The sequence below is a fragment of the Carassius auratus genome, chromosome 21 (assembly GCF_003368295.1).
Source record: "Carassius auratus strain Wakin chromosome 21, ASM336829v1, whole genome shotgun sequence".
NCBI classification, from domain to species: Eukaryota; Metazoa; Chordata; class Actinopteri; order Cypriniformes; family Cyprinidae; genus Carassius; species Carassius auratus.
In genome coordinates this window covers 9596590-9622715 of record NC_039263.1, presented here as the reverse complement: position 1 = coordinate 9622715, position 26126 = coordinate 9596590, and the positions used below count along the sequence as shown (strand labels likewise).

Sequence of the window (26126 nt, the reverse complement as noted above, 5' to 3'; positions counted from 1 at the left end):
CAGGGAGAAAGGAATATTGTAGCTCTTTGGAGTAATACAAAGGGAGGGAAGGACCGTTTCTAATCCCTGGGGAAGTGTTCCTGCAAGGAAAAGATGTGTCTTGGTGATGGCCTCTATTACACTGCTACCGAAACAGATCTGAAGCCTTATCTACTGAGGTCTTATGTAGGAAGAGAAAGTGGCTTTAAAGGTTCAATATGAACTTGAATCTTGGAATAAAGACTCTATTTCAAGCCCTGTACAAGAACTAAATATGTAGGAATGAAACAACTAGAGTGGTTTATTGGTTTACTTCAATGGAGAATTATTGTTTGACAGCTAACCAGAAACTTCACGCTCAAAAATTACACAAAATAACTTACGTTTTACGTTTAGCCAATCACCTGAGCTACAAATGTCATGTGACATTATTGTGCCATCACATGAAAATGCGATACATTTTTATTTTACTAGCAACTACCCAGGTACTTTTTTTTTTTTTTTGTATTAATATTATTTTTAATAATATTTGTGCTTGAATTTGTGCTTTCTTAAATCCTATTGCTATACTATTATATAAAATCATAGTATTAAAATATAAAACGTTTTAACTAATAAGTATACACTATATATATGTGCTATACATTTTTCTGCTAGCAACTCTAACTGTTGCAAGAGCGTATGCATCTTGAGCCTGTGTAAACCATAGACCATATTTCAGGAATTTAACCAAAAACTCATTCCAAGATTCCATTGTTTTAGCCGACGGAAGATTTGTATGTTATCCCTGCAGCACTGTATTAGCCAACCCTAATCCTTTGATCCCCACCCTACACTGTTCCCTTACCTCACGTTACACCCTGAAGAACCCTAATTTCAAATATTAACCCTACTGCCCTCTGCAGATTGGGAGAGGTATTGTTAAGATGCATGAACAATATCTCTTAATAAACAACAAGAAGTACTGAAAATACATGAGACATGAGATCTTATCTCATATTATTTGCTGAGTTTGTTTGTCCTTGTAACTTTTTGATCCAGTAAGATATGAGGGCCATCCAAGCTTGTATATGCTCCAAGGAAGGGTCAAAAAGACAACATTGTGAAGACTTGAAGAGAGCATTGGGAGTCTCAGTGGCCTGTTCTGAAGCAGGTGGTTGTTAAGGATAATCCAGGTAAGTCTTTAATGCTGGAGATGTGCTGGAGGAGACGAGTGGAGGGGAGGCGGGTGGGTGGGGAGATTGCTAATTGTGGCCTACTAATCCAACCCCTCCCCCATTTTCACCCACCTCCACATCCTCCTCTGTGTCACGTCTGAGGAAGGCCAGACGCATAGAGAAGGAAAGGTACTGCACCCTGTTAAGTGAAGAGCCAGTATTTCAAGGGAAGAGGATCCAGGAAACAGTGTACAGATAAGAAAACCAAACACTTACCTGGATATATCCTGCATAGAATGTAGCTGCGCCTTTCCATCTGTCTCCGCATCCTCTTCCTACCACAAAATTCACGGCACCATGGGAGAAGTCCAAAAGGTACATGTTTTGGTCTGCTTGAAGTGTCTATTTGAATCATTAATTATTAATGTTATACACATCATTGTGATGAATGTGAGATTTCATGGATGTACCAATCTAGAACTTAAAATGTAAAACTTTAATTAGATCTTTAAGGCGCAAATGTTTGTTTTCAAGGGTTTGTTTTCAGTCATTGAGAAGCTAAAAGGCACTACTGAGCAAGAGCTGCGGATAGTTCTTCTCGGTCTCGATAACGCCGGAAAAACCACTTTGTTAAAACAACTCGCCTCAGAAGATGTGAACACCATCACTCCAACTCAGGTGAGAAGAGCAGCCACGGGGACTTTCAAAGCACTAGATTTTTTCAAGTTCGCTGCTTGCACTTTCTTAATATGCTTGTTCAAAAAAAGGCTTACATTGACAACCAGGACACGTGGTTTTAAAAGCAGCACAGCCCTCTGCCATTCCAGAATGTACATTTACTTTTTAATGATGTGTTATGAATGGTAGAAACATGTCTCATGAGTAATTCAGCCTAATTTGCTGAAGCTGTTGAAAGGTGTGAAGTTATTAGCTGGTGTGGAATGTTAACACATTTCTAGCGCTTTTTTACTGTTTAACAAATTCAGTAGAAATATTCTCAAAGCGTTTGACAGTTACACTTACCATACAGAATTGTAAATGATACTAGAGTCATTCTTTGGCACAAAACTAATGTGTATCTTTAGCTGCATCTTGGATAACACTAGACTGTACAACCAAAATGGATGAATCAGGTTAATCAGTGACGAAGACAGGCAGACTGTGGATGAATAATAGAGTGAAAAACCCCCTAAAAAGTATGACATGATCACGTCTTTGATCTTGGGGTAACTTTTTGGGAGTCTGCCTAAGAGATGAAGTATGTAATATAATATAATCATATTTTATAGCATATTTGCAGTTGCAAAATATAAAATGCATTTTGACATACAAAGTGAAATAGTGAATATGTCACAATTATGAGAAATTAAGTCTTAATTATCTTTGTTTAAGTTTGGGGTGAACATGGACTTCCATTCTTAAGTTATACCCAAGTGTAATTTCTGTTACGAAAAATACAATTAAAATACTATTAAAATAAGAAGAAACAAATCTAATGATCCTCAAACCCCTCATTAAGTAATATACTTTTTTTTTTACTTTATATGCAATTTACAGTTGGTCAGAATACACAGCTTCTTAGACAGTAACCTTTTAGTCTGAGGTGAACACCACTTCCATTTAGAAATGATGTAGAGTTTTAAACTTTATAAGACTGATGGATAAATGTCAGCTGTTTCAATTATGGAAAAAAAGGCACCCTCTGACCCCCTAAAAAATGTTTTATTTAATCTTATGTGTTATCGTAGCATGACGAAAGTGATCCACTTAATGTTGTTTCACCTACAACCCATGAGACAAAAAAACCCATAGACTACAATCACTGATAGGGAACCACTTAAAGGCAGAAACCGAAAACAAAAACTACTACCCAAGTAAATGGTATAAATAGACATGAAAACATCTCAATCTTCCAAGAAAGTTAATAGGATCAAATGTGGCCAGTCTGGTTTACCGCTCTGTTTACTGTTGAGGAGTCAGGGATAGAGCACTATACACCATCACTGTGCGTATTCGTGCTAGTTATTAGCATAAAGTCAGCTAACTAGAGATAACACATATGACAAAAAGTCTCTAATATCAATTTATAAAAGTCTGAATTCATGCGTCATTGATTGACAGTATATATCATCCATTTATAGAACTACTGATGGCTGTTAGCAAAACATTTAGCAAGGGTTCTTTTGGACTCTGCTGTGCACAGTTTGCCACTAGTTAAGATGTTGGTAAACCATTACTTGATCACTTAAAATATCCTGGTACCTATATGTAATATGACTATTTGCTATTTAGCATGAGTTTTGTTAACAGACATTAATATGCTGCAGCCATTTAAAGCTGTAAAGAGCTGAGGCCTGTGGGAACAGAAGATCCTCTCTAAGAATAGCACCACAACAGTGTCTTTAATCCCACGGTTAAAGATTACTTAACCATAAAGTCTCAGTAGTTGGAGGCTGCCCAGGGCCAGGATAAATTTAGACTAGGAGAGTTTAAATACATTGTGCCTCTATCTGGTGTTTTGTGTGTGATTAGGATTGTGAAGGCTTTACATTATGGAAGCCTGTTTCTGCTTCATAGTAAAAAAAAAAAAAAAAAACTAAGAAGGTAAGTCTGAAATAAAGTTTAAAATAAGAAATGCTTAATATAAGAAGTCACACTATGAGATATGTAGTTTCAACTATGAGTTATAAACACGCATTATTGTGATTTAAGTCACAGTTGGGTAATATAAAGTCACAAGTCAGGGTCAGGGTTGAGAGGTTTAAGTCAATGTGAAATATATAAAGTCACAACTTCGAGTTTTAAAGTACTGTTATGATATATCAAGTCACAACTGTGAGACAAAGTAAGAGTTATGAGAATTAAAATTACACGTGATGTATAGTCACAGTTTTGGGATTTGTGTCACATTGTGAAATATCAAGTGACAATTGTGAGATGAATTGCTGTTGTGATATATCGTTACAACTGTGAGATTCAAATCACATTATGGGACAGAAAATCAAAATATTAAATAGAAACTTAATATTTAAATTGATATTTTACCTAGAAATTAAAATTATACCATTAATTACTCACCCTCATGTCATTCAAACCTCATACGACTTCCTTTCATCTTAGGAACACAAATGTAGATATTTTTTATGAAAGTTTTGTTCCGAAGAAAGTCATACGGGTTTGGAAGGATTTGGAATTTTTGGGTGAACTATCCTTTTAAAATCACTGTTATGAGACATCAAGTCACAATCAAGTTAAATCCCACGTGAGATTTAAAGTCACAAGTACGAGATCCCAAATCACAATTGTGAAATTTATATTCAACAATTGTGATATATAGTTACAATTGTGAAAAGTTGAAATATAGTGTGATATAAAGTCAAGGTGTCATCACAGTTTATATATATATATATATATATATATATATATATATATATATATATATATATATATATATATATATATATATATATATATATATATAATTGTGATATATACAGTAGTTACAGTTATGAGAATTAAACCTGTGATATTTAAAGTCACAGGTGTGATGAAATAAATTCACATTGTAGAAATAAAGTCATAATTGTGAGATTTAAATTCAAAACTGTGATGTATAGGCACTATCATGAGATTTAAAGTCACATGCAGGATATATAAAGTCGAAATTGTGAGATTTAAAGTCACTTTGGGAAAGTAAAGTTACAAGATTTATTTCTCACAATATAATTTCAAATAAAGTTGCAATTGCAAGATTTAAGACACATACTCTCAAAAAAAAAAAATGTTAAAGCTTTTTTAAGATTTGCACAGTTTAATTAATAGTACAATACCATCAAATGTCATATAACGTAGACACAGCTGTATCGTGTGCTAATTTTGTTCTTTCAGGGTTTCAACATTAAAAGTGTGTCCTGTGATGCCATGAAGCTGAACGTGTGGGACATTGGAGGACAGAGGAAAATCCGACCATTCTGGAAGAAGTACCTGGAGAACACAGATTTATTGGTATTACAGCTGTGTTCAGGCAGAAAATCAGTGACATTGACAGTGTTGTGAGAGTATTTACAATCGCATTACATTTCTGTTTTGTGTATCAGTCAAAAAGCTTTTTTCTCTTTGATAGTCCCTTTTCTCTCTCCCTTTTTTAGATTTATGTGATTGACAGTGCAGACAAAAAGAGATTTGAGGAAACAGGATTGGTAAGCTTTTTTTTTTTTTTTTTTTGTCTTAAAAAGCATTTTATCTGATATATTTATATGTCAAGCAATCTGCATCCTAATTTCTTTTACTTGTAATGTGCACAGGCTGAATATTTTAAGTTTCTAAACTCAGGGGCCATTTTCACGACAAAGTTTTCAGCCAGAAAATGGGAAACTTTTTATGCGGTTTGCCTGTTCGTTTACACGGCAACAGTGTTTTGGGGACTGAAAATGCATATTTTTTAAATGGGTTACAAAGTGCAAGTTTTTTGAAAATGCCACAATTGTCGTTTCCATCTAAACACCCAAAACAGGAATCTTTGAATTCCTTAAATTTTTAAGGAATATAACATAAGAGCAAATGCTGTTGCTCCAATTTAATTCACATATTATGGATTTTGTAGGTCAACCTGTCAGTTAGCATCACCCTGGTTCCCTTCACAAAAACCAGACAGGATTTTTCCATTGGCTTTTGGGTTGTTGCATAAAATAAGCTCTATGACCAACAGTGGTTTGATTATCATCATGACAATCTCCACAAATTAACACAACTTTCATGAGTTTTGAAGCCTAAATACAATCACGCAAAGTAAAAAGTTAAACTATATATAGTATACAACAAGCATTACAATCAGGAATTTTACTTTGCTCTTGCTTCTGAGAAAATCAAGACATTTTTAACGATTAATTTGGTATATATTGGCACCTCTTTGATATATATTGGCACCTCAACGTAGTGCTGATTACAGTCTTTCTGACTCCTCTGTGTTGACCTTCTTCCACAGGAGCTCTCGGAGCTCATCGATGAGGAGAACCTGAAGGGTGTGCCATTGCTCATCTTTGCCAATAAACAGGACCTGGCCACAGCCTCTCCGGCCAGCGAGATCGCCGAGGGCCTCAACCTGCACACGTACCGGGACAGAGAGTGGCAGATCCAGGCCTGTTCTGCTGTATCTGGGGAGGGTGTACAGGTTTGTAAATACATAGTGAATTTATTTTCAATTTAACCTTATAGGAATAGTTGAAGACATTTCTGTTTTCTTTCAGGATGGCATGAACTGGATCAGCAACAATATTGTGAATAAGAAAAAATGAATCTGTGCACCTGCTAGTGTTATTTTGTACAATTGTGCTGATTCTTCTGTTAATGTCAACCACGTATATAAAAATAAAAATACTTTGGAAAACTTTTTTTTTTTTTTTTTTGGTAAATATATGATCTATAAAAATAAATGATCTATCTTCTTATTTGTGAATTGGCTCCCAGCAGAGACTGACAGGAAATCAAACGAAACAAATCATTTTCCGTCTCTTATCTTTCATGCTCTTACAGAGAGTTTTTGTTGCTTTCTGACTAGACAAGCTTTCTTTAAGATCTGTAAATCATGATTTTGCTGTCATGTTTTTGAGAAATATGACACACCAGGGCATAAATAATGCACACAAGCAAGATTTGCAGTCTAAAATAAGAATGAGGTATCCGTGTATCTATCAAATACATATATATAGTCTTCTTCAGCTGTTTCGATAGCTGTCCCACCAGAGAATTCTCTAACAGAGCAAAACTCTGGAATTTTGTGTAAGATGATGTATCAAAGCAAGGTTTTTTGTTTGTTTGTTTGTCTCAGTATGACTGGATTTGATAGTTTCTATGATTATACTTTGTGGATTACATGTTTATGACTATGTGAAATGAAATTGTGACATTAAATTTTTCTTTAGTTGTTTAAGATTGCCTTTGATTCTAATTCAACCAAGATCCTAGACTAGACATGCTAGTTTTTTCCCAAGTTTTCCTACATTTTTAAAGATCTAAAAAAATATTTTCAAGGACTATAACAAGCGTGAATGCTATTGTTCTAAATAACTCACATATTATGGATTGAGGGGTGTATTACTGATGAATTTTATGATGTAAATGGTGAAAATACCTCATCCACAAGACTTTATTTCAGGCATTTAACCAAAAAACATTCAACAACAAAAAAAAACTTTCGGGACAATTCAATTAATGCATTTAGCAGACGTTTTATGCAAAGCAACTTACATTTTTGTTTACCTAACATGTGTTCTGTGGGAATCGAACCCACAACCTTGCACTGCTAATGCAATGCTCTACCACTTGAGCCACATGAACAATTAAACCAGAAGTGATGAATGCTTATTTTCAGGTTTGGTCTACAAAAATAGGTTATCCCTGCAGCACTCTATTTAGCCAAACACTGAATTTTTTTTTTAGCCCTTCTCAGACCCCTGGCATGTCTGCAGCAAACGGTATTGAACCTCAGAGGCAGACATACTTGGCTACGAGTCCTGCCTTCCTCCCCGGTCACCAAATCTGCACAGTATGGCCAGTGGATCAAATTTTCATTAGTGTGGATGCTGAAGCTCCACTGTGCTAATCCAAGTCCATTAGGAACACATCGCACTTGCTATTATAAGACAGTGATCTAACCAGGGCAAAAAGAGGGTCCACAGTGTGTCTGATGTGGGCTCACATAAGCATTTCTACCTCTGGACGAGATACATCATCAAGACTAGCATAAAAGCAAACACTGAATTTTAAATTGGTAAGTTTTGCTGTAATCAAAGGATTTGTTTATTCTGTGACCTATGCAACTCGGTTTAAAAAAGTGTTTTCAGGCCTGATTTGAGACCAAAGGAGTGCATATATATATATATATCACAAAGAAAGGGTCAAATCAGATTCATTTAGTTGGGGGAAAAATGAAAATATATTATTAATCTTTCTGGACTGGTTTTATTGAAGGCTGGATACTATTTATATCACTATGCCTGTGCCATACACTGATGTACCCAAGAAAGAGCAACAGGAGCTGTGTTCGGACACAGATGGAGGTAAGAGACATGGGAAGTAGAAAAAAAAGCTCAGTTTCTTCAAACAGCACACTGTCTCAGTGGGTAAGAATGATTCAATGAAATCAGCTTGAGAGCAACAACTCTGTGACGTGTAGGGGACAAAAGCAAAACAGTCTGAAAAGGGAAAACAGAGAGCCAAATTTTCACTTTCTGCTCTGGCATGTCTCAATAGCTTTGACTCGGTTTCCAAAACAGTAAGGGTATTTGTAATGTAATATGACAGCAGGAGACTAAATGCTTTACTCCAGGAGATCATGACTCATCCGCGCCTGATTGGGAAAGATCTGAACCCTCTTAAACATTACTGAACAAACAGCAGGCTGAGGTTACACCCAGATGCCTGTGTCAAATGTAATGATTTAATCACCGTTTCACATATTGTACTGATGATTTTAGAGCCAAAGATGATGACAGAGAATGTTAGACATGCTTTTGATGACATTAATTATGAATGATCATACAGTATTAATGAAAACCTGTAAATGTCTATAAAAATTTGTTTATATATATATATATATATATATATATATATATATATATATATATATATATATATATATATAAACTTTCAGAAGAATGGCATGTAATTACTAGTTTAAAGTGCTGTAATTACTAGTTAATAACATTGCAATGTAATGTCATAAGGGATAGTTGTTCTGTGATTGATATCAATATTTGCACATGTTAAATCAGTATGTCTGAACCTGGGGAAGAAGATCAGTGTTCCTCGGGATCTGATGATGGAGGAGCTCAATCTGCTGTCTAACAGAGGATCTATAATGTTCCACGAGAGACTCAAAAGAGTGGAGAGGTTCACCTCGGAGAATCTAGCACAGAGACACCTGAATGTAAGACATCTTAAACTGAGTTAAAGTCAACATGAAACCAGAATTGACCCAATTTATTGACCCATATAATCACAAATGTATGAATATGGTCCCAAAGTTAGTAGCCAAAAAGCTATTGAATTATTTTAGGCTAATGTCAGTAGGCAATATTATTTCTATGTGGCATAAATTTAATATTGTGGCAATTATAACAAATAATATGTTTGAATAAAAAGTTTTACCTTTGCGATTTGCTGAAATCATCTTGAGGTTAAATTTGCCCTTCTGCCTTCCCTCGTAAGTTTCACAATCGACTGCATACTCACATTCAGGTCCGGCTCTATTCTGGAACACCCACTTTTCATGATCCAATCAATCCATGATGGATAAGATCAAGTCCCACCCTATTTACTTTTCATTTAATCTCCGGTTTCACTCAGAGATGCAAGATCTTTACTATACATAAGTAAAATGGGTTGTGAATACTGTTTGAATGTGAAATCAAGAGTGTCCAATGCTCCTCTTGGAGGGCCAACTTCCTGGCAAATTTAGATCCAACTCTAGCAGCGTTGAAATTTCTAGTCATCCTGAAGAGTTTGATTAGTTAGTCAGGTGTATTTAATAGCAGTTCTGTCATGACAACTCTCAGAGGGATTGGCATGGTAATGTACATTTCAGTGTTAAAGGGGTCATATGATGCTACCAAAAAAGTGCATTCTTTTTTTGTATTTGGTGTAAGGAAATGTGTTTATGAGGTTTAAAGGTAAAAAAAAAACATTATTTTCCTCATTCTGTACATTATTGTTTCTCCTCTATGCGCTGCCTTTCTGAAACATGTTGATTTTTTTTTTACAAAGCCCATCGTTCTGAAAAGCGAGGTTTACACTGATTGGCCAGCTATCCAGTCCATTGTGATCGGTGGAATACCTCAAGTGTGTGACAGAAATGTTATGCCCCTTTGCCATACTGTGATGCAGTGTCCCGGTGCGACGAGACAAAACCAATACAACCCATTACAATTGAGCCATTTTTAGCATCCAGTGGGGACATAATTACTGATTATAATAGAGTTTTACGTGTTGCGTTGCATCGTGCCGCACAACAGAAAACCATGTCTGCATTTGTGATCGGAGAAGCAACAAGCAAACGCTACTATACACTGCTCAAAAAATGTGTTTGAATCATCAGTGGCAAATCTTATAAATACTAAAACTTACTTACAGGCCATGAGTCAGCATTATTTGTCAGAACACCGGCATTGTAGGCTACAGGGACTGCAGATGAAATTAAGCCTGAATGGCTAAATCTGGCACATTTATATAGTAAGTAATGTGTAATGTATTGTCCCTTTTAAAAAAAAAAAGATACAAATACTCCACGACATAATGGTGGCAAAAGGCAACAATGCTACAGCGAGAATCAAAGTTACGCCTTCTTTCTTTGTGTGAAAGTTTGGGCGGCATTATGTAAATCTTTCCACACAGTGACATAGACATAAGGTGTTTTTAGGGCGGTGTGGGTTTCTCTTTGGGTTTGAGACTTTAGTCTTTGCAACTTTAAGGATCCTATCTATTCACGAAAAGCTTGTAACACTCCAAAGAGAAAGGAAAACTGAAACTGTATCATATGACCCCCTTAATGTATTTGGTCTTGAGACTTGCTACTGCCAATACAACCACAACATGCTGCTGTGAGCAGAAATATTACTGCTGCAAATATAACATACATGAAATAACCCCCATATACCGTACATGAATCACCTCATAGCAGATCTATACAGGTGGAGCTGGGGAAGGCAGAGGTTTCTAAAGCCAGCTGCAACTGCTACAGTAAGCACAAGTCATATATTTGAATGCTGAGCAGCGAGCTTATTGGCTACAGATACAGAAGAGAACCAATCAGCTGTGCCATATGATAATGATGTCATTAGGTCAGATTGTGTTAGACCTATCGGACTGCGCTATCTAAGCCCCTTTCACACTGCCATTCCGGCAAATACAGGGGTAAAGTGTTCCTGTAATTGTTCCCTGGTCGCTAGATTTGGCACTTTCACACTGCCAGTGATGACCCGGTATATGTGCGTGCTTTCACACACAACCCTTGAAGATCCCGTAACGACACGTGACATCAGCGCGTGACGTGTAATGTACGAGTCGACAACGCTTGGCACGTTATACTTTAACTGAAGCAAGCAAACGATCTCGGCGTCAGCGCGGAAAGTGAGGAACTAACTCATCTCTGCTTCATTACAGTTTGCCCATATGTTTTCGTCGCGAATGTTGATCTTCCTTCAAAACGATAACGCGCGTCATCACTTCGATACGGAATTAGATCTGGCTTTTGTTCACACAGCGCTCGTTCCGGATCGATTACCGCAATGTTACTAGGTCCCCGACCCGGGTTCAATTCGGTAATCAATTCCGGGACGTGGTTGCTTTCACACAGAAGGCGACCAGGCAATGTTACGGGAATATTGCGGGTCCGTCGTGCAGTGTGAAAGGGGCTCTAGAGTTTCATGCCAAAACTCTTTCTTTGAGGCCCTTTAGAAACAAAACTAAAGATGTTTAGTGAGACAAATAATCACTCAGGGGTGTCCAATCGTCCACCTGAAGGACCACCTTCCTGCAGAGTTTCTTGACCTAATTAAACACACCTGAACCAGCAAATCAAGGCCTTTAAGATCCCAAGGCAGCTGGTGTGAGCTAAACCCTAAAGACCCTCCAGGAGCAGGATTGGATAACCCTGAAAATGTTCTTCACACAACTTAAAACATAAAAATAAAAGTTCATTGAAGAACTGTTAGCTGAAAGTTCCTTGGGGAACCTTTTTTTTTTTTTTACTTGTAGGTTCAGTAATAATTGATGATCTTTTAACACTGTCTAGCACTTAGGGGAAACACTTCAAGGCCAGAATGCGATGCAAGGAGAGAAAGGAAATGATTGCTTAACCTCTGAAATCTACATCAAACATCCTGGAAAGAACAGCCTAGTCACCACACTAAAGCACACGGTTTCCAAGAAAGGAAGCCCAAGCGTGCTTGCACCTGGTAAATACAGCACAATTCTGTACGAGTACAATAAGGTTTCTGTTGTTCTCAAAGTCAAAGGACAATTCTGAAGGTCACTCAATTCTCTTATTCAGGTTATGGGGGCCCTCTGAAAGAGGTTCCTCCAGAAAAGTTCAACGTCACTGTGATCCCCAAATCTTACCAGTCACCCTGGGAGGAAAAACCCATTGACAATGAGACGCTGTTGGCTAACATCAGTACCCACCTGCCTGAGCCACCTTACAAACTCACCCCAGCCAACTACAAATGCTTCAACAGGTACAAATTAATCATAACATAATGATACTTCCACCCTCAGTAGTAAACACAGCATAAAGTAAATGTTAAATTAAAATCTAAAAACCAAGATTGAATTATTACAACTAATGTGAATTATTCATCAATGTATGCAACAAATGTACTTCTCCTGATGTTTTACTTATGGCCACACAAGCTATTAATAATTTAACTTTTCCAAATTAGTTTCCTATTCAAAATCTTCCTGAAAATCCTCAGACATAATTCATTAGTAAATTGGGTTGCAAAATGGCAATCCAGCAAACGTGCCTAAACCTACTTTTTCAGCTGCCTTTAAATCATATGTATTTTTCAAATTCTTATAAACAAGTGATTTCAACCCTTTTTTTTTTTTTACAAGATATAAGCCATGAATAAAACAATATTTGAAAGTTGGATAAAAAGACAAAGGTTAAAGAATTTGTGCCTCATGACTTTGAGGGAAAGAACTACAAGGGACAGAAAACACTACAAAGGCAAATGAAAAACTATAAAATGAGAAATATATTTTTATGTCTATGAATTTATTGAATGTGAATTACTTAGAGACAACATCATTTTATTATTTTTTAAAGATTTATTTTGAGTATTTTTGCTTTTTTAGTACAGTTGGAAAGCAAAATAAGACAGTGAAGGTACTGGGAAAGAACCAGAAGATTTTGGCTTATATATATACACACAGATATAGTAGTCAACATTTGAACTTTGTTGAAATTTCTCCTAAGACAAGAACACATTTTGGTTTTAGGACAACTTTAATGAAATGATTTGATCCACTTCAAATGTTGACTAATGTATTTATTTTTGAGAGCATAGAGAGGCTTGACTGAATCACTTGCAGTGCTTCATAGAAGTAAACGGGAGACTAACGTGTTCTTTTGCCACAATTTACTTGTCAAGATTCCCTGACTGGTCCCTTATTTTATGGAAACATGGGTAAAGTAGTATCCCCCCACCCCCCAAGGTATCATGCTGTTAAAAAAGATTATCTAAATAAGTTTAACAAGTTTTGTTAAGGTCCCAATTCTACTTCTGTATATAAAGTAGATATAGTTAGTAGCAAACGCAACTCAAATGGTGACTGAATTAAGGAAGGACATCAGCCACTGCTGGTAACATTACATATAAAAAAACTTCTTAGCATGTCTGGCGTGGTAAGGCTGCCTGCCAAAAATGGTTGGTTTTAAGGTCATGCCTTAAAACAGAATTTGTGTCTTGAAACCTTACGCTGGTCACGGCTCATGTATCAGTATGTCAAGTAAAAAAGACAAGACTCGTTTCACTCAGCTGATAGGGAAAGTTAAGATATTTTAGCAATAAAGGGACATGAACAACACTGATCATTGTTATTTTTCACAGAGCTCCTATGCCGTTTGGTGGAACCGCAGGCACTGTGAGGACTCTGCCGCTGCCTGGCTTTGAGATGCTGCAGGCTCACACAGAGCCACACCTGACCTGGGACAGGATGTGCCATCGGCCCAATTTCAATCGCACTCCACAGGGCTGGAGCATCCAGTACACTGCAGAGTCTCCCGATCTGTGAAGCTGGCATACACAACTGTTTTGGATTTCTGAGGGATGCCTAAATTGCTACTGTGAATTGTGAGCCGAGCCATTATGAACCATCTAATACCAATTTAAAAAGTTTACACACAATGTCTAGAAACACATTTACACAATCGTTCACACAAGATTTCAAAATGTGATGCTTCTTTAATGGAACCACAAACTAGACAGGCGTACATTAAAAACAAAAGTCTTAAAAACATTTCAGGACAACATGCTTTACAGAAAAATGGGAAGAGATGGAGACTAGCACAAACTGTAATATGATATGAATCCTGGAATATTCTAGAGGTGCAGGACAATAAAATGTCAAACAAATAAAGACCTCAGGTGCATGAAATAGTCAATAGCTCCCCCACTTGGTAATTGTTGGTCACTGCAACCAATTCTTTGTCAATCGGCCCTAAAAAAGGCATGCTATCCGTTTCATATCATTACATACAAAACATAAAAACTGACAAGATGATAACAGAAACCATTAAGGGTTATTATAAATCAAAATTTTAAAAAGAAAGGTTTTTGCCATGGTTTAAATTCTAAGATGCTGGTATTTTTCCAATGTTTTCCTTGTTCATACCCCAACAGTGAGGTAGCTGTATAACTATCTAAGGGCCTCCATGGCGACTTGCATGGGCACCCATCCGCTGAGGATCCTGGGATGGGTAGTGGACCTGTCCGGGGGGCCTCATGGCCATTGGAGGGGGCATCGGCGGGGCCATGGGATCCATGGTGTGGAACATAGGAGGACCAAAGCCTGGATAGAACAAATTAGATTAACAGGACAGTGAAGCATGTTATCATAGGTTACAAAAAAGGGAAAAGAGGAAGTGAATGGGGGGAAACTCACCAGGCGGTGGGGGCATGGCAACCCCAGGTGGAGGAGGAAGTCCCAGGTTCATGACAGCATGGGAGCTGGTGGGAGCCAGGTTGAAGTAGTTGTTGGAGGCATCTTCATCAGACACAGGGGGTGGGGGCAGAGCTGTTGAAAAGGTTTGAGAAAAGAAAAATCACATACCGCTCTAACTTATATAATATTTAGTGGCTCCCCTTTAATTTATTTTGGAACAATTGTCTTCCATTGTAGAAGCAGTATATAGAAAAAGTAGTTTTTCTGTCATTAATAGTAGTAATTATTTTTTTATTAGCAGTACATAATTTTTTTTTCTTAATTGTAACTGTATTTAATTCACTTGTGTGAAATATCAAGATCCAAAAAAATAATAATAATAGTAATCGATTAAAAATAAATACATTTGTATTAATTACAATAAATTAAATTAATTCACTTCTATTAAACAATTTATATATATATATATATATATATATATATATTTAACACACATTTAAATATATGTGTATATATATATATATATACACACACACACATGCACACACACTTAAACTTTACAATAAATAAATATTTAAATATAAAAGCAATCCATACAATTCACACTCCTATTCTATTTCTATATAAAACAAGCTCATGCGTAAGAGACTGGTCACACACCACCAGGGAGGCCGGGCACTGGATCTAGCCTGATTCCACTCTCCGTCACCCCATCCTTCTCTTTTCCTCGAGCCGCCTGTGACCTGAACGACACATGACAACATTCAGAACTGCCTCCACACAAACAGTACGGTTAGAATTTCAGCTCTTTTTCCTTGCACGATTAGAGACCAACCTGCCCCATTTAACATTAAGTCGACGTCCATTAATGATGAGTTTATTAAAAGACTTCTCGGCAGCCGTCTCTGCAGCCTGCCGTGTAGCAAACTGGATGAAAGCACACTGCTGCCTTTGAACGATGGTGATGGTGCGAATCTCCCCAAACTGGTAGAAGTGGTTCCTTCGGGGAAGTAGAAGACAGTTTTTTCAAATCAAGAAATGACAAAATGTTTGTTCGTTTTAATAATATATTATTTTAGCTTCAATTATTATTCAGTTTTAGTCATTATTTATTCCAAGTTAATAAATCTACTTATTGCTGTTGGATGCCAAGACAATATTCCTATACTTCAGTGATCATATTTGAATAGTTTTAGCTTTGTGATCTCTGAAGAGCGTTTACCTGAGCTCAGAATCTGTAACGTCTTCTCCCAGGCCTCCGATGTAGAGTGTGGTGATGGACTTGTCCTCCGGTAAGTCCAGTCTGGGCATGGAGGAGGCCCGCGTCAGGAGTTTGTTAGCCACAGGATCGTTAATGCCATAATAACGGTCCTTAATGTTCTGATCAGCCAACGGGTCATCTGGATCGGTGGGCTTCTCATGCCTGTGATGTTATAGCAATGCATTTAATCTCAAAAATGTGACCAAAACTCATAATCTCTCATACATAATTCACAGCTTAAACATATTTCATTAAAAGCAGTCACTTCATAAAATGCATGAGGCTTATTAAGCAAGCAACTGAAAACCGAAACATGTTTTCTGACACAACACCGTGTGAAATTGAGAATCACGGGGTCATCATTTTACACCCATGACAGATTCTTGAGGTTCTGCTCACCTGTATGGACACTCTTCCCCTCTCTTGCACTCCCCCTTCACCCAGAAGGAACAGATGTGTGGTCTGTTCCTCTTGTAATACGGTGTGGTACGAGCCAGTTTCAGCAGCATATCGCTGCTGCTCGGTGCCTTCCCAAGCAGCCCCACAGGTCGTGTGCCATCAGAGTTAGCAATCTACAGGGCAAACATCATTAGTTGACCCACAGATACTCTTAGATAATACTTCAAGCCATTTAGTATTTGCATTACCTCTCTCTCCATATTCTGAGTGTAATACTCTTTATTTACGTCGGATCTCGGTACTTCATCTTTAACGGACAGCCCAGTGTCACGAACTTGAATGGGCAAACCTGTGCAACAACAATAAAAAAGCAGCTCAACATCTGTTGTTTTCAGCATCCCAGAGAAACTTGGTTAATTAAATGCATCAAACTCAATCTCTGCATATGCTGGGACTTTAACATGAATTTGAAAACGTAACGTGTCAGTGCTGCTTGAATGGGCCTTTAACAGGTTTGTTCAGTTTTACTAACATACTATGGCTACAGATTATAACATTACCGTATTCCAGATCCAAAAGGCAGGTTTGACAGACATTTTTCATTTTACTGCAGGTCTGACAAACTTCTGTCTTCTTGAAGCGCATCCGGACCCCAGGACACCAGCGGAACACAGTGAAGGGACGTGCACAGATCTAGAGGATGAGAAATATATATAGAAAATAAAATGCTGCGCTACCAAAATGTGGGGCAAATAATATGAGGCGTAATTTTTCAAGAGTGACTTCCCACACTGTATTGTCAAAGAGATTATTGGAATGATTTTCCAGTTGTATAAGAGGTACTAACCTTTGGAATTAATATAAAACTATGGCATAAAACAATTGGAAATGCCTGTGGAACCCTATCAAGACAACATTTAGCTTTTTTGAGAGGATGAAGCCAGCAGTACCTTGCACTCCTTGCCAAATTTCTCTTTGGTCTGTTAAAACAAAATCAAGGTACAGAGTCAAAATGTGTTTAAATACAAAAATAAATACAACTTCGTTTGAATTCTGATCAAGTAAATATTGAAACTAATAAGTAAAACTATTCTATCTCAACTTACCATCCGGATGTAAGGGTTTTCTCCCAAACATGTTTGGCAGAGAATCGGAAAATCCTGTTCAAATAAGAAAAGGTCAGGGCTGTGTATGCATGCATTCATTCATTAATAAATACATGTTTTCTATACATTTGATGATATTAATATACATATATATCTCATATCAAAGGTTAATAATGTTATGAATACTGTTTTGTTAACAGAACACTCGTTCACATTAAAATGTAGCTAACGTTATATAACGTTACTAATTAATTATATAATTCATTTCTCATCATTTTTATTTCAATGTGATGTTTATTTGCTTGCCCAGTAAAAAAAAAATCTAGTCAGCACAGAGACTGGACAGAGAATTTATAGAACCACATTTTAACTATTGATAAGATGCATTTGAATGCTGAAATGGTCTTCATTAGCCATGAGCTGAGACGACACAGAATGTTAGTTAGGAAATACGTTGATTTGGCGAGGTCAAACAGAAAACAAAAATGCGCCAGTCGTGATTGGTAATACTTCTTATATATTCTTAAACAAAATTTGTTTTGTACTCACCGAATCCTCCCAGTTTTGTCTGTTGTAAGTGTTAGAACCTAAAGACGTCGCCATTGCTACAAGCTAGCCGCGAACGGAGCCCTTAACCACAATGCTTTGCGTCAATAGGCCTAGGGAAGAATCACAGCGCCACCTACAGTTATGGAGGTCATACACATTTCGCCTCAAGCGAGATAAAAAAAAGAAAAGTCGGTATTAATGATTTAAGAATTTAATTAGATTCAATTTTAATGTTATATTCTGAAACCTTTACCTGAAACAATCACTCCATTGCCCAAAGTCTGGAAGAAGACATCAATGTCTTCACTGTTTATCAGGTATGAAACAACTCTTTGCCTTGTATGCAAAGACAGATAAATATTGATGAATGTTTTTATTAAATTTAATCCCTTTAAATTTAACATCCTCAGATGCTAATATAAGGAAATGTGATCTAATATTACTGTATACGACAGTATACTAAATTATTATATTATTTATAATAGAAAATATTTCATTATTAAATTATTATATTAAGCATATACCTTGGCTACTGGACTGTATTATGTGCAATAGTCAGCATTCAAATGAAATTTATCATGAATAAATGTTACATAAAGTGCATAATATAAAATAGGCCTAAAAGAAAACATTTAATCAATCCTGCAGTCTTGATAGTCCATTAACTGATCGTCTTTTACCCATAATTTTTGTATATTATTTTAATTTTAAAAGGAAGTCATGGCCTAGTGGTTAGAGAGTATGACTCCTAACCTTAGAGTTGTGGGTTTGAGTCTCGGGCCAGCAATACCACAACTTAAGTGCCCTTGAGCAAGGCACTTAACCCCCAACTGCTCCCTGGGTGCTGCAGCATAAATGGCTGTTCACGGTGTGTGTGTGTTAACTGCTGTGTGTGTGCACTTTGGTTGGGTTAAATGCAGAGCACGAATTCTGGCCGTATGTCATGTAACTTTTAATTGTTATGCCTATTATTATTGGTTATAATTTTATATAAGTTTCTATTCATTTTTCCCTTCATTTTGATATATTTTATTGATCATAAGGACATGAGTACTTTTGCAAATAATTGCCTACTTTAAAAGCTCAACATGACAAAAAAACTTATGCTGACTGGAATCTTTGCAGGAATGCAGTTTAAATTTAACATATGTTTTATGTATAAAACTTAGACCTACAATCTTGTTTAATAATACTCACATAATTACTCACAGTAAATGCAAGCAAATACTGAATTTAAACTAAGTTTAAAATGTTGCTATAAAAGGCATTCGACTGGATTCAACAACGATTTTTATTCCCCTTTATTTTTTTTTATCTTTTTATTAATAAGCCTAATGCTTATTTATGTAGTAGTTTTTTTGTGAATTTATTTTAATTGGTTTGATTGAATTCAAAAATCAAAAATCAAAAATCAAAAATATATCTATCTATCTATCTATCTATCTATCTATCTATCTATCTATCTATCTATCTATCTATCTATCTATCTATAGATATCTATCTATATTTTGATATGGTTTGCACAAAATACCTATTACATAAAATACACACAAACTGAACTATGTCCATTAATTATCCATCAATGCGGAGGACGCTGATCAGTGCTATTAACCATCATAGAGTTTATGTCTGATTATATGCTGATACGTTGCTGTCCACTAGCGGCGAAGGCGTGCGCTGCAGCCTCGGAGTGAGCACTAGCCAGTGGAGAAGAGGAGTCCAGTCCAGTGTGTGCGAGAGGGACAGTCAGGCTCGAGTTCCTTTGGGTCTGGTTCAGCCCAGCAGAGACGCGCAGCTTACTCTGTACTCGGACCGGGACTCTCGATTCTCCCTTGAGCAGAAGGCTTGCATCATCAGGCTGAATACCTCCGATGCTCACGTGCATTCATATTTCTGGATTGAAGACTGTCTCACTGATATTAACTTGGTGAGTGGATATTTGAATTCTGGATCAGCTAACTTGCTAATGTGTAAACTAAACGAATTTTGTGGGGGGAAAAACGTCAGTAGGTCTAGGTTTTGTCTAGGTTGGCACACGCCCTGGAGGTAGCCGAATTATTGTAACCTCGCAGAGATAACGTTAATGGCTATAGTGTTTAGTTGGAATGAGTAGCAAACTGGGTTCTGTGTCTCCGTCTTAACAGAAGAACAGCAGCTCCAAAGACTGTTTCAAAACATAGCCAGCTGTCTATGTAGACAGCATTTTTGGGCGTGATCGAGCGATTCCCAAAAAGCTGTCTAGGTAGGCAGCTCACTAGGTTTTTGAACCAGCTCAAAGTCTCTGTGGATCATCATGAACCTCATTTACCTTCTCCACAGTTTAGCATAGCTTAGCCAGTCTGCTACTGCTCTGGACCTAGTTTGTGTTGTATGAACATCTAACGTTACATTGGCCCAATATTTTCTAAAAGCGTATGTGAACATAACACAGCGCTGGAAATGGGGTTTTATATGATTTTTATGAGTTTTATCCGTCCACCTCAACACAAGTCGACATTAGCCGCCGTACTGAATCTAAATCGGGTCGACTAGCTGTTAGCAAGCTAACAAGCCAGAGAAGAGAAAGAAGTTTGGACTGTATTAAATCCATTTTCTACTGCGTTTGAATTGGATTATTTGGGAAGTTGTGTGGGTGTTTGAACGATTACAGGTCGGTATCTGTTTCTTTCTCTCTTTAGTGGTATTGTTAACATTGCGTTAATAATATTACGAATGTATTTCCAATGGCATTTGTTGTTGAAATAGTTGTGTGGGTAACACGTTGTGAATATTACTGTATTTCTTTCGTCAAATCTTTTAAATGCACAGTTTGCAACTGTAAAGGACAACAGTCTGGTACTGACTCAAATCTAAAGGTTATGTTTTTGTAAAGCAAGTTAGTAAAATTAAAATGTCATGTATGTGCAACCCAAATCAGTGCTTAAGCAGAATAAACAACACTATAACAGAATTCACTTAATATTGTCACACATCCTGATCAGTAGACATTGTTGTGACCTCCACAAACAAATCAGTGTTTGGTTGTAAAAAAAGAATGTGCTTGATAGTTTATAATTAGATTTGTGGCTTTATTTAAGCCTTTTATGTATTAGGGAGCTCATAAATACTTTATAGTGCTGATGAAGTAATTGGAGTCTTAAGGTCTCTCATTGAGATTTAGATTAACCTTCATGTGTCGAGAAATTTAGCCGCTCTGGTCAAAGCAAGTTGCAAGCCCACCAGATAAACAACACTGGTCAAATATTTTTGCACAGGCTTATTTAGCTGGTGTACACTGACTTTCTGTCTGAGCAGGGTATTTGGGAAATATTGGCCGTAGGCGCTGAAAAACAGCTTTGTGGGAAATCAGTGCAGTGGTTGCGGATGGAATATCTTTAAGTGCACAGCAAAACATGTTAGGGCAGCAGAGTGGTTTGTCTGTGGGATTAGGGTGAGATGCTCTTGTTTTGCTAGTTGAAAAGCTGCATCTGAATGAAAAGGTTAGAAGATTTAATAATGAGAAATGATGGGCATTCTGATCCTCCCCGCTGAATAGCCAGAGACGTTGAATGTCTGTGCTTATGCAGGTATTTATCTCTGGTTTGAATGTGAATGACGGAGTCAGACGGAAACCGGGGGCATGAAAATAGGTGGCTCACAATTTGTGTGGCTCTGTGTGCAGCAAGATAAATATCAAATTGAGTTTTTCATTAAAGCGAGAAAAAAAGACCTTGCCGGCAATGCAGAGAGAACCAGAGTATGACCTCGAGTCAATAAAAGAAAATTTCAGACGGCCTCTGGCTAACAGCGAAGGGCTGAGAGTGGTGAACTTGGTCTATATTTACATGACAACAATGTAGTCAAAATAGGGCTGCACGATTAATTACTGACACGAATGACAATCGCATGCAATTAATCGTGCAGCCTAAATTCAAAAACTTTTTTAAAAAGCGTTTTAAAAAAGTTTCACGTATACACAACGTTTGCAATATCATTTGCGTTTACCCTTATCCGCGAAAACTGCCAAAAAATGCTGATTACGTATGTCGGCCAGTAGTTGGCGCTGTTACCTTGTTAGTAGACTGTACCTGTAGGGAAGTGACGATTATGTTGTATATGATGCGTCTCCGCTGTTGGTTGTTATATTGCTGAAGTGAATTCACACTTCGCTGAAGAAGCGTTAGCAAACTCTTGAGCAGCAAATCACTGTGTATTATTTTATTATTATTCAAAAATCACACCCCTCCCTCGAGAGAAAGAGAGAGAGGGATCGAGATGGGATTCACACTTTCAATTTGTATGATAAACTGTTTGATTTAGAAGATAGGCTAGCTTAACTCATACCATATAATGATTGTAATGTTTTGAAACATTGATATACATAACTGAATGACGGCACTTATCAAGATAAGAGTCTGTCGATTAACACAAATCAACTGCTCATAAAGCTAGGACATTTCCATAAAAATTTTTTATAAAAATGAAATCCCTAAAGGGAAAATATACTTCAATATTTTCTGTCGCAATTATATCGTTGGGTATTTATACTGTATATAAACTGTGGGCATCAGGGAGCTGTTTTTAATTTGCGGGGCATTGAAATTACTTATGAACACGTGCTTGTTTTTTAAATTTGACCTTCGAGATTTGTGATGACATGTACATAGAAGTTCTTGGTTATTCTGGGTTCACACCAAAATATTTTTTACCTATTATAAGATTTTCAAGATGTGATCGACCACAAACATGAGGATTAAAAAATCCTAGATTTAATCATTTTGCTCCTATAGTGTGTGGTAGGGCTGCACGATGTGTCGTTTAAGCATCGATATCGCAGTGTACGAATCCACGATAGTCACATCGCAGGATGTGCGATGTAGGCTGTCATAGTTGATCCGTTATTCATTAACTGTACGGGCCAGCTGCTCCCCGGACCTTGACAAATGTGATTCGTGGATTAATTGCACAGTTTAACCATTATATAGTGAAAGTTTATCATTTGCATGTGTTCCATGTGTTCATGCATTTTTAAGTCCTGTCAGTTTAACAGGGCAGAGAGCGCGTGCGTGCTCGCGAGAGAGAGCGAGCAAGTGACCCCCATTTTTGTTTGTAAGAAAAAAATCAATTAGATTACATATCGCAATTTATATCGCAGAAAAATAAAATATTGCAATGTCATTTTTTCCCAATATTGTGCAGCCCTAGTGTGTGGTGTCCCATGATGTGACAAAGACGGCACACCATACACAAAGAGATTTTCAACCAGAGTCTCGACTGTGACAATGATAGTGTTTGGAATGATTTTCACAGAAAATTCAAAAGATATGATTCAGATATGTTTTTTTTTTATAATTGTTGTTCTCAGTTATCTCTTTGAAATTGGCTTATTAAATAAACTTTAAATAATTGTTATCAGATCTTACATCACTCTTTAAGAACATGATCATTCGCTTTCTGACTGGATATTGTTTCGTTTCACGTGATAATCTCCAGAGCGTGCACGCATTTGTCCTCGCATTTGTCCCCCCACACAGGATTTCTGATCGTAAATATTAAACATGTTGAATATTTACGATTCACGATCTGGGCGGCTCCGACGTTCTTACGATCAGGTTCGGGCACTCTTTACACACCTCACATCTTTTTTGGTGTGTACCCAGCATTAGCAGTACTTACCACACATTTTACAAGATGTTTGTCAGCGGTGCTTAGGATCTGCAAATCATTCACCATCATCCTATCTGTCATCTTTCCTTACTCTGTTCATGTGGTAAAATCTTATGTACTATAATGTAACAGGTTACCGCTAGCAAGCAGCTAACCATGTCCCTTTAGGGGCTCTGTAGAACACGTTATTTGTTTTCCGTGTCTTTCTGAATACAAACTCAGTCACACCTCTAACCCAGTCGGGGTGTTTGTGGTCTGCACAGAACTCTTATTTGATATTGTTCCAATATGTCCTTCTGTTGTCTTAGACATATTTTAAGTGTGTTATTGGAAGCGCCACTCTCTGCTTACACCACTGCATAAGCACGGAAAATAGAGACATTTTTAAAAACAATAATCACGCAACCTATTCAATATTCTATAATTAAAGTAATTAAATATTAAAAAAAAAAATCCCTTCCCTTTATTGTAAATGCCTCTCTATAATTCAGATTTTTGCTTTTTCATTTAAAGAAATTGAGAGACAAGTTTAAACCTTTTTTTATGATTTTTTTTAAAACAGCGATGATTTTGTAACCCAAGGCTAAATGTTTATGCAGATTGAGGCTAGCAGCAGATGATTTTCATATGAGGTTGGTATATTTGTGCAAACAGCAATAACGCCTACAGCATTCCAAGTGCGGATATTCTGATCTTTTCCCCTCAAGTTAAAACCCCCTTTTACTAGCGGATTGGGCCCGGGTGATACTGCAGTCTGTAGCGCATCTAATGCTCTTGAGCTCTCGCTGTGCAGTGCCATGGGCTCACCTCTCATGACTGGATAGAGCCAGGGGGGTGGTCTGCCACGAGCAATCAGGCAAATTAAGCAGAGCACTGGGAAGTGGAGTGCGCTTAGAGCTCGATTTTACTCCTGCAGCACATCAATAGCTTAGCTTTCTTCTCTCTTTCTCTGAATAGCAGTGGTTTTGATAGATAAAACATTAGGAAAAGTGGATTTACGTAACTGATAATGGAAATTGTTTTGAATCCCTATAGTCGCTGTTTACTGACATTACAATAAAGCTTTCAAATTACTAGTGATTGGGGATTTTGCATAATGATATCACGTGTTTGGTTTTGAAATAATTATGAATTATAGTAATATCCTGAATTGCATGGGAGCATTTGATTTAATCAAAATACCCCAGTGATCACTGGATTTCAAAAAGTATGATTTAAAAATCATAGTTTGACCCAACATTTAATTTGGTCTATTTCCCCATATTTTGTTCCTAACCTTTATGACCTTCTAAAATCCCAGCTGTTTCCTAGCTTTTCCATGCTATGGAAGTTTTTCCATATGCCTTCTGAAGTCTCATGATTAGGGATGCACAATATGTATCACACATAAATTGCTATTGTTTAATATATTATTTTTTGTTGTCAGTGCCATTTTGGTTGGCCTACCTATTGTTAAACACAAAATTAGTTATTAGTTATTATCAGTTATTAGTTCCTCCAATTTTCTCAGAGATTTTCCAGTGCGAATAATTATTGGTGGTTTCATTAGACCAAATTTATATGGCATAAAATTAAAGTTACATTGCACATATTAAAACCTTTTTTTTTTTTGCTCTTTGGAGTTTGACACTCTGTGGTCATTGTATGCTTTCTCAGTTTTCCTGGAGAACTCTTTTTAAGCATTCATGTTGATGTGAGTCATTTTGACTGTTCTTTTCTCGTAGGTGTAGTTTGAGGACAAAGTCTTTGAATCCTATAATTTGCTATTCCATAAATTCAACTAGTGCTTGAGTGAGATTAGATTTCAGGTAAGGGTAATAAATGAACAAAAAATAATGACTATATCTAGACCATTAATTTTGTCAAAACACTTTCTGAATAAGTGACAATTTGTACCATGTCATGGGAAGTGCATTACATTATAGCCATGTACAGATGATCAGCTATTCTTGAGAAATTTGGTAATGTATCATCATTTCCATGTTAATTTACTTCATGTCTTCCACCACCGGATATGGACCTCTAGATAAGGTCAAGTGTTTGTTGTTCCAGGAAGTTGATGTAATAAGCCCCTTTCACACTGCACGTCGAACCCGCAATATTTCCGGAACATTGCCGGGTCGCCTTCTGTGTGAAAGCAACCACGTCCCGGAATTGATTACCGAATTGAACCCGGGTCGGGGACCTAGTAACATTGGGGGTTTCGACCCGGGACAAGCGCTGTGTGAACAAAAGCCAGATCTAATTCCGTGTCGAAGTGATGACGCGCGTTATCGTGTGACTCTTTTACCGACTGTTTTGAAGGAAGATCAACATTCGCGACGAAAACATATGTGCAAACTGTAATGAAGCAGAGATCAGTTAGTT

At 37.1% G+C, this 26126-nt stretch overlaps 4 protein-coding genes across 5 annotated transcripts in view; 3 read left to right on the top strand and 1 right to left on the bottom strand.

Moving 5' to 3' along the window:
- The first annotated feature begins 1099 nt into the window (after positions 1-1099).
- Positions 1100-7061, top strand: LOC113038405 (ADP-ribosylation factor-like protein 3). The gene is made up of 6 exons (XM_026195778.1): positions 1100-1511; positions 1671-1814; positions 5025-5141; positions 5285-5335; positions 6121-6306; positions 6383-7061. Exons 1-6 carry the CDS (start codon positions 1494-1496, stop codon positions 6428-6430), a joined length of 564 nt encoding a protein of 187 aa, XP_026051563.1. The 5' UTR covers positions 1100-1493; the 3' UTR covers positions 6431-7061.
- A 707-nt stretch (positions 7062-7768) lies between these two features.
- Positions 7769-14269, top strand: LOC113038404 (myozenin-2-like). The gene is made up of 6 exons (XM_026195777.1): positions 7769-7905; positions 8106-8194; positions 8909-9063; positions 11926-12088; positions 12184-12367; positions 13745-14269. Exons 2-6 carry the CDS (start codon positions 8128-8130, stop codon positions 13926-13928), a joined length of 753 nt encoding a protein of 250 aa, XP_026051562.1. The 5' UTR covers positions 7769-7905; positions 8106-8127; the 3' UTR covers positions 13929-14269.
- Positions 14079-18235, bottom strand: LOC113038403 (pre-mRNA-splicing factor RBM22). The gene is made up of 11 exons (XM_026195775.1): positions 18114-18235; positions 17565-17618; positions 17409-17438; positions 17019-17151; positions 16707-16807; positions 16459-16631; positions 16021-16221; positions 15634-15798; positions 15459-15541; positions 14799-14930; positions 14079-14705 (listed from the first exon to the last, which is right to left on the bottom strand). Exons 1-11 carry the CDS (start codon positions 18165-18167, stop codon positions 14557-14559), a joined length of 1275 nt encoding a protein of 424 aa, XP_026051560.1. The 5' UTR covers positions 18168-18235; the 3' UTR covers positions 14079-14556.
- A 1562-nt stretch (positions 18236-19797) lies between these two features.
- LOC113038402 (bifunctional heparan sulfate N-deacetylase/N-sulfotransferase 1-like) overlaps positions 19798-26126 on the top strand; it is a 99494-nt gene continuing 93165 nt past the window's right edge. Inside the window, exon 1 of one of the 2 annotated variants that reach the window (XM_026195773.1) lies at positions 19798-20040. The gene's annotated coding sequence lies outside the window, so the exon portion shown is untranslated. Of the gene's footprint in view, positions 20041-20365; positions 20764-26126 lie in introns of those variants that run through there. The other variant, XM_026195774.1, reaches the window with a different exon arrangement.